The sequence below is a fragment of the Mesoplodon bidens genome (genome assembly GCF_964165515.1).
Source record: "Mesoplodon bidens genome assembly, chromosome: 7".
In the NCBI taxonomy this organism is placed as follows: Eukaryota; Metazoa; Chordata; class Mammalia; order Artiodactyla; family Ziphiidae; genus Mesoplodon; species Mesoplodon bidens.
The window spans coordinates 19,178,218-19,193,971 of record NC_138164.1 but is presented as its reverse complement, the minus strand read 5'-3'; the positions used below and the strand labels follow the sequence as shown (position 1 = coordinate 19,193,971).

The following is a 15,754-nucleotide window of genomic DNA, read 5'->3' as shown; positions in this document are numbered from 1 at the left end:
AAAACCCCACAACAGCAATCCCCCTCCTTCTCCAAATTTCTAATTTCCTGCACTTACAACAACTAAGTCCTAGGCTATCCGTATAATTCAAGGATCTTAGGATCTAAATGAAGGATTCGACAACTTTGAAACCCTACACAAACCCAAGATTTTACTTTTATTATTTACTAGTCATTAAAGTATCCTACCTTCCTGATTAAGGAAGGCCGGACGGCAGCAAGGAGCGCGGAGGCACAGGCGAGAAGTGTGGAGAGAAGAAATCCCAGCTCTGCCTGGAAGACTGCCTGTGAAAGCGCCCGACTCCTCCGGCAGTTCCACGCCGGGTTTTGCAGGCGGCCGCAGCTGCCTCCCCTGTCTCTCTTACCTCCTTGATGTTCGGCACTATTTGTGGCCGGCGTGGTGGAAGGACACAGTGAGGTTCTCACCCCCGCCCCCCGCTCCCATCCCCAGTTCCATCAAAGCGAACCCGGGCCAGCGCAAGGATCTCCGAGTCGCGAATGTGCTGAGGCTGGGACTGTCACTCATTCTCCGATCAGCGCGTGAACGCAGCTCGGCAGCGGCTGGCAGGAAACAATTCTGCAAAAATAATCATACTCAGCCTGGCAATTGTCTGCCCCTAGGTCTGCTGCTCTGCCGCCGTCCACACTCGCTGCAAGGGGCGGGGGGGCAGAGAATTTACCGCGGCAGGAACATCCCTCCCGGCCGGCACATTACAATGCTGCAAACTAAGGATCTCATCTGGACTTTGTTTTTCCTGGGAACTGCAGGTACATTTTCGAAATTAATAATCGCAATTTGATTTGCTAATTGCACCCTCCCCCCCACTCCTCCCCCCGAGCAACGCTGTTATTGGGGTGGTTTTACATGGAATGCTGAGAGTGGTCATTTTCGGTGAGCTGAGGAAGGAGCGCGTCGCCCTTGCTGCCCACCCGAACCCTCCCGGGCTGCCTGGACTGGGGCAGCCTCCCCGCGTAGCGAGCGCCCGGCGCCCCTCCAGCGCGCCCGCCCTTCCCACTTTGTGTGCCCGCTGCGCTGGGAGCGGAGCAGCCCGCTCCCGGGACGCTGCGGCCGCGCCGGTGATGGGCAGCGCTCCATCCCCGAAGGCGGGTGGCGGGCGGCGGAGCGGGGGAGGCCGCGGTTCGGTGGTGCAGCCGCACAGGCTCGGGCTCTGTGGGGAAGGGGCTTGTCAGCCCCGGTTCCGCGAAGAGTGAACAATAAGGCCTCGGCAGCCGCCCCCGATCGTTATTTCCCCGGGTCTAATAAAGTGGGGCTCGCCGCCTTTGAGCCTTTCCCCCCCGCCCCGGCCGAATAACGGTTTGAAAAATGGGGCGAAATGGGCAGAATCTCAGGGCTGTGTGGCCGTTGTTGCACCCCCGTCGGTATGACGTTAGTTTTTCATTTGCCAAATATCTGGTTAGTTGCAAAGCCTGCTCTCGGCCCGGAGCAAGGAGGGATGGGAGGATCGAGCGCCGCGTTTTGACAGGAGGAAGTGCGGAGGGGCGGAGGGCGAGGAGGGCGTGATCGGGGCTGCCTGGTATGTGTGCGCGCGCGTGTGCGCGTGTGTGCCTTCACACGCACCGCGAGCCGCATGTTGCGTGGTGCGAGAGAAGAATGGCAGGTAGCCGCCCGAAACACCTCGCCCCAGTCTCCTTTCTTTGGGCGAGGTTCCTGACCCTGGCAAAGTGCGAACAATAGGAGCTGGGATGAAGACAGTAGTGATGCTGCCGCGGGTGGCGGGGGCTGCGCCGCCGCCCATAAAACCTTGGCGGCAGGGAGGGAGGTTTATTTCATTTGGGGTATTTCCATCCCGGCCTCCCTGGAAGATTCTTCCGTGCGTGCCCACCCTTCCCTCCAGCTGCTCACCCCACCCCACCCCACCCCGCCCCACCCCAGGATTTGCGTTTTGGAGCTGACGGACGGGGAGGGGGAAGAAAAGGAGCAGGAACCAGAAAGAGCTGGGTGGGGTGGGCAGACATTCTCGGTGGGGGGCGTGTGCTGGGAAGCGCCCGAGGAAAGCCGGGCGGAGGGGTCTGTGTGTTGTGGCCGCCGCTGCCAGCTGCCTCTGGAGCTGCCCTAGACGGCCGAGCCTGGGTGGGGGACCGCGCGGGGCGGGCCGGGGAGCACCCAACGCGCCCCCTCCCCGGGCGGCACGAGAGCCGCGCTCCGCCGCCGCCTCCAGCCAACTCGGGTCCCTCCCATGGCGACCAATCAGAGAGAGGCTGGCTGGGCGGGAAGCCGCGAGAGGCTTTTATTTCGGCGCGGGTGGCGGCCGGGAGCTGCCAGGACCGTCTCCCGGTGCTCCAGCGTAACGGTCTCTCTCGCCCCCCGCCGGGAGAAACCCCGCCCTGCGGCGGGGTCCCCAGCCTGCCCAGTTTCCGAGGAGATAAAATGGAGTCGAGGTGGTTACCGGGAGGTCTCCTGGTCTGGCCCGCCCGTGCTTCCCCACTCGTGCCTCCTTCACGCCGACTTGGAGCATCCCTCCCGCCCCTCTGGCACACACACACCCGCGGAACCGTCCAGACCGGAGCGTGCTGCCTGGGAGGGCGCAGAGGCTGGGCGCACCGACACGCGTGCGCTGACCGGCGGGCAGGGGGCGAAGCTGGGGGCGGGCCAGGGGCGGGGCCTTGGCAGGGGTGCTGAGGCCCCCAGTGAGTGGGAGGGGGAGGGGGAGGGGGAGTTGGCCAACCGCAGCTGGCTTCTCGCTCTGTACCGGCTGTCCCCGGGTCAGCATCACAACCCCCGCCCGGGCATGCCCTTTCCCATCGTGTCCGTGGGACTCCCGGGCGCGATCTCCCCGCACTGCACGCGGGGTGTGTGTGTCTGGGATGTCCTCTCCTCTAGATGGGGGCGTAACGGTAGAGACCTGATCTTTGGTAGGCCTTTAGGGGGGATCGACCAGACGTCCTTTCCAGCGTCGTGATGTGTGTAACTCTTGGTGTTGGGATCCCCAGGGAATCCCAGATTGGATGTTCAAGGCTGCCCAGGCAAGGGTGGCATTCTGACCGGTGTTCTCTGGAAGGAAAGCGCCCTCGTTCGTGGCCCTAGTAACGTGAGGATGGGAAGAAGGCAGAACGGGAAACGCATACAAGGTTGCTTAACAAAAGAAAGAAGTTGAGCGGTTTTCCAAAGAGAAATAATTTTCCATTAAAGTATTGTTTTTACCATAGTTAAAAAAAATGTACAGTTCAAGTCAAAGGGTCAGGACGAAAATGAAAACACACATACGTTTTGTTGTTGTTGTTGTTGTTGTTTGGCCTGCAGTGTTCTGTCGTCTCCAGGGACAATGGTTGTTCAGTCTCTGCTCCACTGGGCGCACGTGAAAATTTAGATGTAAGGTGTGCTCACCTTAATATACCAAAGGAATCAGGTCTGCTGCCCCTTTGTCATTTTGGTGTCTTCTGCCCCTTAGGAATAAAGTGAAACGTTGTGGAATTACACAGCAAATTTGAGTTTATTCTAACTGCAGTTTTAGATGTTTTGTGGAAAAATTGTTTGATTGAATGATCTGGAATGGTTGTTAAGTCATATGTTTATTTGATAATATTATAATCCTCTGCCAGTTTAACTTGGAAGAGTCAAGGAGTGATCAGGACTGCTTTTCTAACAAGTAGCACCAGATTAAGAACAAAGAACACCTTTGCTACCCAAAAGCTAGCTTGCACTGTATTTATAGTATATATAATATCATTTACTAGACGAATTAAGGTATGTTTCAGCAGAGTTTGCTATGAATACTGTTATGGTGAGCTATATTTTTTTCATTGGTTTTCATTTTAATATCAGTAATGTATCTTTCTGAACAAAATTTAATGGAATGTAATAAAGCCATGTTTAAGAATGTGGGAAACCTTTTACAACTGTGTCCAAAAACCGAAAAGTTAATTTTCTTTCAACAACTATTAGCATATTTTAAAATATTGAAAATAACCTAAACTTTATTTGAAATTCAACAGAATTAAACGGAAAGAGAATAAAATCCAGACATTGTGGATGTTTGGCCTGTCATTTGTTTAATAGTTCTTGAGTTGCTATTCCCACTACAAAGATTCTAAAGATCTACCAACTGGGGCTAAGTTTTCATTAGTCTAACACTTAACATTGTTTTTTAGAGTCTGTTTTCAAGAAGCTCCCCCTGTCTTCCCCTAACACATTGAACTTGATGATTTCTTTCCAGATACATTTACCCAGGATCTGTTTTTTAAAAAATAATATTAAAATAGCAGAAAATAACAAGACACACGCATGTTTAATAAAGGAGGTTCATCCAAATCTCTATGCTAATTGATTAAACTAAGGGTTTGTTGATTTAAGTGGCTATTGTTTCTCAAGCTTGATAGTTCAAGAATTAAGGCACTAATTGTTTGCCAAAAAAAATTATGGTGTGGGTGTGCTGTTTGCAAGGACTATAGGTGCTTAGTCAAGGCAGCAGTAAGAGAGAAAAATTAGTCACTGGAACCCCAAATTCTGAGTGCTTTACTTTGGAATACATTTATCATTAATTGATTTCCTCGAATAGGTAATATGTCATTTAATGTAAGTAATCGATATCTATATTTTTTCTTCATAGGGAGCAACATCTTAATTGCCTTTCAAAATAGCACCATTTCGTCATTCAAATACTAATCTTTAGACATGCCAGACGTTTTGGTTTGCTGCAGAACTCAGCTTTGTAAATTACAGACAGCATCTTGTAAACTTTACACCCCTTGAAATACAGACTTTGGAATTTCTGATCCAAGCACTGAATTTTTTAAGGCGACAAAGCCTCTATTTAATATTAGTTTGATGAATTCCCCACGTTTATGGTCTTCAGAGTTACAGAACTGGGGCTGCTTTCCAGACTGAAAGGGACTTCAGTGCTGCTGGTAGACCTCCAGAGATATTTTACAGACAGTTCTTCCTGTCTTGGTGGAAAATAAGTGATCGACTACCTGTTGCTAAAGAACGGTTTGAACTTTCCCTGTTGATCTTGGGTTTGTGGTGCTGGAGAGCAGAACCAATCGGCAGGGAGGGGAGAGAAGGGACTGGCACCTGCCCCTGTCAGTCTTCTGGGAACCGTCACCCTGGGAGGAGACAAAGGCATTTTAAAAAGGCTCTCCTGCACTATTTAAGTATTGAGCTTTTGAGCACACACATGTCTTATGCTGTCAATATAAATATTTTAATGTAAATTCCATAACTGATAATTCTTCGGTTTAGTCACCTAACGGATATATAGGCTAAGAAACTTTTGGAACGTTAAAAGAAGTTACGGGAAATCATACATAGCATTTTTCCAGTCTTAAAAATGTGTTACAAATCAAACAAAATTGAAAACATGACTCAACAGGCCATGTAATGATAATAGCCCTTTGAGCTTTGAATCAAGAAGACTAAAGGTTAAGATTCCTTTAGTCAAAAAGGAAGAAATAATACGATTCAGAGGAGAATTTTATACATCTCTTAAAATGGTGAGTCTCTGAGCAATATTGTCAGAGACGGCCTCTTAGGAAGAGTGAATGTCCAAGGACCTCTCCGAGTCCTAATGAATAGGTCTCTGTGAGATCCCAAGTTTTTCATATGAAAAAAACATGTAGTGAAACTATTATCAGTAATCCAGGTAGATGTACTTACTACTATAGAGCAGTACAATGCAGAAGTCAATCTGAAGGTCAGAGGCATGTCAACTCTAGCCCTTTTTCTTATTACCTCTTGGTGCCAAAACCATTTGCTGATGTAGAGGGACATAAATTATTTGGCGTTGCCAGTGGTGCCATTACACTATTTTATTTCACGGTGTGAAATGCTGTCTCTTGGCTGAAGATCCTCATTAGGAGCCTTGCCTTTTGATGTTGGCCTGGGTGCCAAATGGCGGCTTTTCGGGCACTTTCATTACATTACACTGTTAGGCCATGTCTGCATGCAGCCACTGAGTTCACTGTTTTCAGTTAGGTAGACACAATTTTCCCTTCCTGTGGGATTAATTTAGCTTCCAGGCCATCACTCAAAGGGGACTATACTAGAAGGACAAGACATTTGGTCTATGTTGTGTATGTGTGTTTTTGATTTAAAAAAAGATTTTAATAAACCTGTTAGGCATTTGTTTTCTCTCAGATATAAGTAAATATGCTTGCCTTTCAATTCAAAGATTGCCTCACTGGTATGACTTGAAAGGCCTCTGTATAGCTTGTATTCCACTGGATACTCTCCCTGAGTAGTTTTGATTTGGAACTGCAAACCCTGGCAACATCTGGCCCTGTTTTCCATTCTGTATCATTCCTGAGAGATCTGATTACCTCACTATTTAGGAATATTCATAGTGGTGTCACACTGTTGGAGATTGGGTTACAATAGGTATTCTCTTAAATAGTTCATCAAATACGTTGAGTGCCAGCTTTTTATCATCAGCTCTGTGGGGAATTACAAAGCACCGTGATGACCTAATTTCTGCTGTCAAGGAACCCTGTGAGTAAGAGAGCCTAGAGATTAAGTGTGGCCAGCGGCCTAGGGCCCTAGGGTGAAATCCCAGGCACACGGATCCTTTATTAGCTCTCTGATCCTGGGCAAGTCAGTTCCCTTCTCTAAGTTTGTTTCCTCTTCTGTGAAATGGGAAAATTAGTAACACCTACTTGGTAGAGATCTTGTGAATATTTTTGAATGCACATGAGGATTATTTTCGAATGCTGTGCTTATTAAGGAGAAAGAGGGTTGTATATGGGTCTAGAAAAAATAATTATTCAGACATAATGGTCTTGTTTTAGACAGACTTTTTAAAAAAAGGATGTAATAGGAACTCTACTTCAAAGATGAGAACTAGATTTTTTTTAAATCTGTTTTTAAATATGCTTGCGTGTCTTGTTGGTTTATGAGTACTTCAGAGAGAAAGTGGTCTCATTATGAGGTTGAAAGCCGTTCGCACAGGGATGCATCTGGGCCTCATGGGGGCCAAAAGGTCTACAATTCTGAATGCCCTCTTTAAGGAAAATTCAGTACTCCCTTGCTTTCGACCGTTAGAACAGGTCATCAGGTCCCCATCCCCCCCAGAGCCTTGGAAGGAACCCGTGTAAGGGAGAAGCCCATGCAAACCTCTGACCTGCCCTAGCAACTGTGTTGGTCTCCTTGGGCCCACTGGCTTGAGAATACAAGCTAATTGTTCCAATGTGTTAAACATGTACCTTGTAAATGTTGTGCACTGCTTTGAAGATTAGAACCATGCATCAAAATCAAAGTTATTTTGGAAAAGAAAAAGCTATTTGACCTTTCTTTTATAGAATATCTTAGGTGAGATCTGAGGTGATTTAATATGTCTCACTCACTGCTGATATTTTTTGTAAATTACAAACTGGAATAAAATAAGGTAATTGATATTATTATTCAAATGAGTCAAACATAAGTGCCCTATTGGCGAAGCAGGAAGAGGTTTGCCAACTAAAGGCATATGATACTGGAGAAGAGACTGAAGGTTTAGCTATCAAAGAGGGAATAAACTGAATATATAATCCCAGTAAGTGTGTCTTAATCATCACTGTACAATTCACAGAGTGTCTGATACGCATTATATCTCTTAATCTTCATATCTTTTATTCGGTAAGTATTTATCAAGCACTTATTGGGTGTTGGGTGCTAGGAATACAGTGGTAGACTAAACATAACATCATCCCTGTTACCTAAACATACATCATCCCTATATAGAGCTTCTAGTCTAATGGTGTGGAGGAATATAGACATTAGCAAAGTAATTCACACACATCTTTATAATTATATATTCTGATTAAAAACTAAGGAAAGGAGAAGGGTACTATGAGAGATTTTTAGGGGGAAATCTTTCTTTGGGTAGTTGAGCAAGTGAGCAGGTAACATTTAAAGAACTCTCTGTGAAGTAGGAAGGACAGATGCTCTTCTCGTTTTAAGGCATGGTTGATCAACTACTTAACAAACATTGGTTGAATCGCAACAAATATTCCTGACTTCCTTAATTCAGTGAACCTTCCTGAAACCTTGTGATGGTCAAATAGTTTCAGGAATTGTGCTCAGTTTTGGGTTATGAAGTCAAGTAAGATATGCCTCTGCTTCTAGAGCTTACCACCTAGTGTTGGGGAGAGACATACTCTACTTACAAATAGAGACATGAATTAAATGCCATTGGAGCACAAGGAAGGAAGCAATTGACTCTGCTTGGGGCTCCCTTGAGCTGGGTGTGGGGCACCAGTCTGCCTTCACTGGATGGAACAGGAAGAAGAGGTGATTCAGCAGAACCAACACATGGAGATATGAATATATACAGTCACATTTGGGGAACAGTGTTGGGTACCTGGGGAGAAGTGGCCAGACATGAGGAGAAAAACCAATTCTCTAAGGCCAGATTGTGTTAGGTCTTGAAATAGAAACTGAGTCTAAGAAAGGGTAAGTGATTTACACAGGTGAAGCTGGGACTATAACTTAACATTCATTGGCTGAATTTCATCCTTTTTAAAGTTAGGATAATTTGAATACATATAGCCTCGGAATACATGCCAAGCAAATGTGAATTTGCTTGGCTTCTGGGCTGACCGATCTGATGGAAGTGAGGGGGCAGTGGTAGGTGGAGGGCAGTATCAAGAGCTTTGGAGTCTGACAGGTCTAGGTTGAGGTCACTGTCACTGACATTCTGCAAGGTGCTGCCCTTCTGAGCCTGCTTCCCCTGTTAAAAAGGAGAAAATGACACCTCCCTTACAGATTTTGGTGAGCTTAAATAAAATCACATACGTAAAACAGGTAATATGCTGTAGGTACTCAATATGTTCTTTTAAAAGGTTCATCCTGCATGGAGGTTTTATTTGAAATCTTTAGTAAACAGGTGTGCTGTGAATGTGATGTGCAGAGTTCTGTGCTGAGGGGAAAAACAAAATACATTTAAGCAAGTTATACCAGGCCTGCAGAGGCTTTCAGGTGGCTGGGGAGAAACCACTTACTTTGTTCAAACACTTAGGAAATCCTGAAAGGCACTATGTGAATAAGTGCCTAGAAGGAAGGAGACAGGTAATAATTGTGAGAATTGTTCAGAAAGGCAAAACTTGTCTTGGTTGGTTTAAATGTTTGGAAAAAGATGTGGCAGAGCTAGTACTTGATCTGAAGCTCCGGGGACTTAAGGATAAATAAGAGGAGGAAAGACCCAGCTCTCTGTAGAAGGAGAAGCATCTAGCTAGAGGATTATTGGTATTGAAGAGCAGTGAAAGCAGACTGGATATTGGGACAAATCTTATTAAAATTTTAAATGCTGCACAAAGGAGAGGGTGCTGCTGGAGATGTAAGAGACATCATTTAAAAAAACATTTAAGAGTATAGTCAACTACAGCAATTGAACGTCTGCTGTGCTAGGCTCTGTGTTTGTTGCCAGCTATGAATTAGCAGAGAATTAAGTAGGAGCAAATCAGCAGAGATCGTTGCAGTCCTTAAGGGGAGTTTTGGTTTTATGTGGCAGCCACTATAGTGGCTGGACAAAATTGTGAGTTGGTAAAAGGATTTTTGCTGCATTATGAAAAATCAGCTAGATGATGGAGAACCCAGAGGCTAGGAGATAGGAGAGCCAGTTAAAGCTGCCTTGAAGGCCAGTGAAGTCTAATGAAAGTCTTTTGCTTTATGGGGTAGGAAGATGTGTATGTGGGGAAAGGAACTGTTGGGCTTAGATTCAAAAGATTTGGGTTCAAGATCTGGCTCTGCCACCAACTGCCTAGTGAATCTGTGTGAGTCACTTAATATCTGCGAACTGTAATTTCCTCATTTGAGTAGGAGAAGCAAATAAAATAACGTATGTGAAATGCACTGCAAACCAAAACACTTCACAACTCTACCTTTTATTAATAGACGCGTAGCTGAAAAGTCTTATAAAAATTAAATTTTATGTATCAGAGGGGCTTGTTAAAGAAATCCAACTGCGATATATTTTATAGAACAGATAATCTTGGAAAGGTACGCTTGTAATGGCTTTGGATAAGGATAAAAAGACACACAGCTGACATGTTGGAGATGACAAATCAACCAGAAGAGGTAGATGACAGGTCCAAAATGGTAGCTGACTGAGAGAGAGAAATAATTTTAAGCTACAAACCCAAGGTAATGAAATAATCATGGTACTGTCAGTATGACGGGGAATTGAGAAGAAGGGTTACCTTGGATGAAAGGTGGATAACCTCAGTTTTAGACGCATTAGGTTTTAGAAAAAATTTGGGCATCCTAGTGTCTTAACTTGTATGCAGGTCAGTATTTTTCAGCCGTGGGTGGTGAAATCTATTCAGTTGGCTTCCACTAGCATTAAAAAGAAGGAAGGAATAAAAGGAAGAAAGAAGGAATGGACTAGAATAGAAAAGAGAGTATGTCTTATGTAGTGAGGGTAGGTATTGTTTTGTTAAACTTTTGTTGACCCGGTTGTGATGGAAAACATATATCATGTTATGACTCAGGTCAAAACAGTTAGAAAGCTAATCCTCATAGATGGAGGAATATAGGACTAGAGAAAAGGTAAAACTATCTGTAGTGCAGAGAAGGGACAGGATAGAGATTTAATGGGTTTTGGGGGAGAGCGAGAAGTAGTGACAGTGAAAATACTTACTGAGCATCTCCGAAATCTGTTAGCTGCAGATGTAAAGCAAAACCCAAAAACTCTCAAGTACAATTCCTTGATAGTAAGAGAGCTTACTGTCTAGTGGAGAAAGAAGACAACTGGGAATACCAGGTGGCATTTAAAGCCAGAAATGTGGCTAAGATTGTCGAGGCAGGATAAAGATTACCTGTGCACCAGGGGAGACTGGAACTCATCTCAGTGTAAGTGAGCTCTGAAGGAGTTCGTAAAGGAAGGATTTAGCGTGGATGAGGTACGTTACTTGTGTGTTTGGAAGGAAGCCTGGAGGAAGTCCAGCTAAGGAGACCAAGAAGACTGAGAGTAGTAGTCGTCTATATTTTTATCCTCTCTTGGTGGAGAGAAAACACCGTGCATTAGAACGCGTACATTGTGGAGTCTTTATCACACCTGAAGTATTTATGTTATTGTGTTTATGTAGCATCTAGAATGGTATCTTGTCCATAATTTAGAAAGTGATATTGAACAAAAAAAGGCAACCAGGGGCTTCCCTGGTGGCGCAGTGGTTGAGAGTCCGTCTGCCGATGCAGGGTACACGGGTTCGTGCCCCAGTCCGGGAAGATCCCACATGCCGCAGAGCGGCTGGGCCCGTGAGCCATGGCCGCTGAGCCTGCGCGTCTGGAGCCTGTGCTCCACAACGGAGTGCCCGCAGCAGTGAGAGGCCTGCGTACCGCAAAAAAAAAAAAAAAAAAAAAGGTAACCAGAGCCTCGTGGTATGAATGCCTAGGTTAGAGAAGGAAGTGGAAGAGTTGGAAACAAATAGTGTTTATGAGCATGATCTCAATTTTGTTTAAAAAAATCTCTTTCACTTCTTAAGACTGGGAGAAGATTAATTTTTATACCATCTGAGCTTTCTCTAATGAGCTTTATGTTCAGATTGCAAAACAAATAGTGCAATAAAAAAGAGGTACGTAAGAGTATAAGGAGGATGAGACTCGAGTAGCATCTCTGGATTTGGAGGACAGTGGTGATCTTAGAGTAATTTCAGTTGGATGGTGAAATTCAAGTTCTTAGAATCAAAGACTGAGTAAGAGCTGATATCCTGGACACTTGACCAAAAAGAAGGGGAGAAGAGGTGTTCGTTGGGAAGGCCTTAAGCTGAGGGCCATCTGGGCACATGTACCTGCACACTGAGGGAGAGAGCCAGAAGAGGTTGGCAAGGCAATGCACCTACCTTTTTAAAAAATTTCAAAACATTTTTATTATTGCCAAAGAAATCCCATGCCCATTAGTCATTACTTTGCATGCAAAATCTTTTGAAGTCTGTTCTGCCTGTCACATATTGGATGCATTGCTTTGATCAGATCAGCAAAGGAGTGGAAAGGGTTGAGATTGACCACTTTTCTAATGCTCTTTTATTCATATTTCATCTGCAAGTGTCCATTCTGTCCACTTGAGATACTGTCAATCACCAGTTAAGCTGCAGTTGCTATATGATATTTAGATTTAGGACACAAATGGAAACCTTAAAGATCTGCTATCCTGGGCATGAGAAGATCTAAATTCAATACAAACACTTTGATTTAAGTTATAGTTATAAATTATCTTCCTTTTTTTAAAATTGGGGTATAGTTGCTTTACAATGTTGTGTTAGTTTCTCCTGTACAATGAAGTGGATCAGCCATATGTATAAATATATATCCCCTCCCTCTTGCACCTTCCTCCCCACCCACCCCCAATATCTTCCTTTCTTAATTTAGTATCTCTTTTTGGTGTTTTAGCGGCAGTGCATACTTTAGGGGGCGCTCTGTAGGTCTTTTATATCAAACTTGATTTTGAAAGGTGGCTCTCCTGCTGTCCATGACCTTGATCCAGTAATTTAATCTCTCCAACACTCAGTTTATTTATGTGTGAGACAGGGATAATAATACCCACCTAAAAAGGCTGTTGTGAGGACAAAATGAGGTAATTTATACAACTGTCTGGCACATAGTAAACTCAGTCATTTTTTTCCCATTTCCCTTCTTTCTGCTAAAGTTCACAGTGAAGGGGTGTAAGGGCTGAATAAGATTTCCAGAAAAAGAAATTTAAAAGATATGAAAATAGCAAATAAATGAGGTATGAGTTGAGTTAGTGTTGGATTTAGATATTTAAATGAGTTAGTGTTGGATTTAGATATTGATTATAATTAGAATCACATTTTTTCCATTTATTTTTCATCCTCTGAGAGTTCAGCATTGAACTCACCATGAGTTGCAACTGAGTTAGAAATGCTGTGGCTGATTGCTTAGCTGCTTTACCTTCCATGAAAGCAAAGTCATCTTGATTTTGAGAAAAGTGGAAGTTTAAAAAACAAATTGGTTTATGTAGATTCTATTTTCTATTTGCATAGAGTTAATGTTAAATCTGTCAATGGTGGAGCCATAATATTTGAAGTAATGGTTGCTGATAAAGAACCTACTGGTGATACTTGATTAATATGGAAGTCATTTGTCTGGCAACCTTTATTTTTTGGGACGTGAAGAATGAAGAATTAAGGGAAAGAGTGAAGAAGTGAAGGAATTCAGCCTCTGGATAGCCAAGATACATATCCCCAAAGTCCATGAATTGAATTGTACACACTTGACTCATAGGCAAGCCCTAAAAGCCCTTAAACCTTTATTCCCAAAGAGCCCATATATTCTTAGTTAATTTCCTAGATTCTACCACATTTATAAAGATTCCTAGATTCAGATTAGAATCAAATGACCACTAGGTACAGGTACACTGATGGTAAGAAGATGTAGCAACTTGAATGGATGGAAAAATTATGAGAATCAGACTCAAGAACACAAAAAAGCATGTCAGTCTTAGCCATTTAGTATTTGGCTAAAAAGAAAGCCCTATACATCACAAATGCCAAGGGAATGTCTCTAGCACAGTGCAGTATAAATAATGCCTATTTATGACTAAACCTCATTTTCAAGCAGCAGGCAACAATTAATATGGACTCAGTTATTGAGCATGTGTCTTTAGTGTTCAGCTCTGTACTAGGTGCTAAAGGAGTTAAGACTATTTTTCCATATAGTTGGAAAAATAAAACAAACTTAAACATAGGTACCATTATCTTCACCAATGGCAAGTTGGAATGAAAGAGGCAATGTAGTTAGTGTTTCTCATCTGGAAAACCTACTCATGACACATTCTAATCCCCAAGGATTTAGGACAAAGGAGATTTCATATTTCATTCTTATAAAGTGACTTCGTTATACTGTATAGCTTCTCAGCTTGGCTTGAAGCCCATAGCTATTTATTTACCATTAAGATAAGGTGGGTCAGCTAGTTTATTTCTTCTCTGCTAAGTTATACTAAATATATCTTGAGATTAAAGATCCTAACTAGTCAAGCAATTGGACTTAATGGGTTGTCATGCCTCCCTTCTTTCTTGAGTTTAATTTTTACTTTTAGCAGAATGAAATGTCTATGTTTAAAAAGTCAGTTTTATAAGACTTGTAACAAAAAACATTAGTCCCCTTCCCCAACCCTTTCTACTCCTTCTTACCCCTCCAACCATTGATTTTGACTCCCCTAAAGTAACCACTCTCTACTCCTTTAGCTGTTTCCACATTTTTTATCTCCATATTTATACTTTCTTAATTTTCAGTCTTAGGTATTATTTATTGACTTTTTCCTATACGCACTGCCCACCACCTCCTACTTCCTTTACCTTGGCCTCCCAATATAGCAATTTTTCTATTTTTGGTTAAACCAATATTTAATGTTTACATTATTATGACCATGTAAATGTTTTTCACAGCTGACACTTGATGTATGCTATGATTTTATTCCTTCTACAGTTTTCTGGATTTTTTTCTCTTTTTTTTGTTTTTGTGGTACGCGGGCCTCTCACTGTTGTGGCCTCTCCCGTTGCAGAGCATGGGCTCCGGACGCACAGGCTCAGCGGCCATGACTCATGGGCCCAGCCGCTCCATGGCATGTGGGATCTTCCCGGACTGGGGCACGAACCCGTGTCCCCTGCATTGGCAGGCGAACTGTCAACCACTGCGCCACCAGGGAAGCCCCCAGTTTCCTGGATTTTTTTGGAGTTTATTATGGCCTCAGTTTTCTTTAGCTTAGTTTTCTGCATACCCATCATTAATTCATGGTCAAGTTCTCAAACTGAAGTATATATCCCCTCTCAATATGTTAAAACATGGTTATTTTTTTTCTTCCTCTCAGACATATGTCCTAGACCTAACCCTTGTTTTTCAGTCTAGACTGTTAGTTTTCTAGGCTTGTGGCAGTTAATTTATATTTGCCTGATATATAATTCTCTACATTGGAAATTGTTTTCCCTGAGAGTTCTGAAGGTGTTGCTCCAGGTTTTCTAGCTTTCTGTGTTGCATTTGTGAAATCCAGTGCATTCTAATTCCTGATAATTTGTATGAAACTTGTTTTTTTCTCCTATAGAAGACTTCAGGATCTTCTCTTTATAGTGTTCTGAAATTTCACTATGATGTGCCTTGATGTAGGTCTGTTTTCATTTATTGGGGTAGATTCTCAGTGGGCCATTTTAGTCTGGATATTCATGTCATTCAGTGCAGAGAAATGGTCCTACCTCATTTATTTGCTATTTTCATATCTTTTAAATTTCTTTTTCTGGAACTCTTATTCAGAAATTGGATTGATTATCTGACTTTTCTTATCTTCTATCTCCTATTATTCATTTCTTTGTCTCACCAGGCCCCATCCCTTATTTTCTGGGAGGTTTTCTCAGTTTTTTGCCAATATTTCTATTGAATTTTATATTCAGCTGACATATATAACATATAAAACCCTTAACTATATAAGCATATATTAAAAATTTCTAAGAGCTTTTATGTGGTCTTGATGTTTCTTTGGTAGCACCCTCTTCTTGTTTCTTGTTGCAATACTTTATATTGCTGAGTATTTTAGAAAATTTTCCTGCTTCCTGTATTGTCTCTTTTTCCTTTGAATTCCTCTTTATTGCTGGGTTTAGTATCTCTGCTGTGTTTCATATTGTCTCATTTCATTTCTGAAATTCTAATGGTCCCTGGCTGTCTATTGGTAATTAAGGGTGAGACACTGAAAAGCTGGGGGGGAAGCTCCATGTGGGTGGGCTTCACCACAGAGTGATTCTGCAGAGATCTTGTCCCTTGGGTGGGGGACGTCTGCATCCACTCATTAGTACCTGTGTTTTGTCTTGTGCTGATCAGCTGA

General features: G+C 43.3%; 1 protein-coding gene across 10 annotated transcripts in view; it reads left to right on the top strand.

Annotated features, from left to right (window-relative positions):
- Window positions 1-399: 399 nt before the first annotated feature.
- Window positions 400-15,754, top strand: part of NCAM1 (neural cell adhesion molecule 1) — a 327,301-nt gene continuing 311,946 nt past the window's right edge. For all 10 annotated transcript variants that reach the window (XM_081241441.1, XM_081241440.1, XM_081241444.1 and 7 more), the window contains exon 1: window positions 400-767. In XM_081241441.1, coding sequence (XP_081097567.1) covers window positions 716-767 — 52 coding nt within the window. In that variant the 5' untranslated portion in view covers window positions 400-715. The remainder of the gene's footprint in view (window positions 768-15,754) is intronic.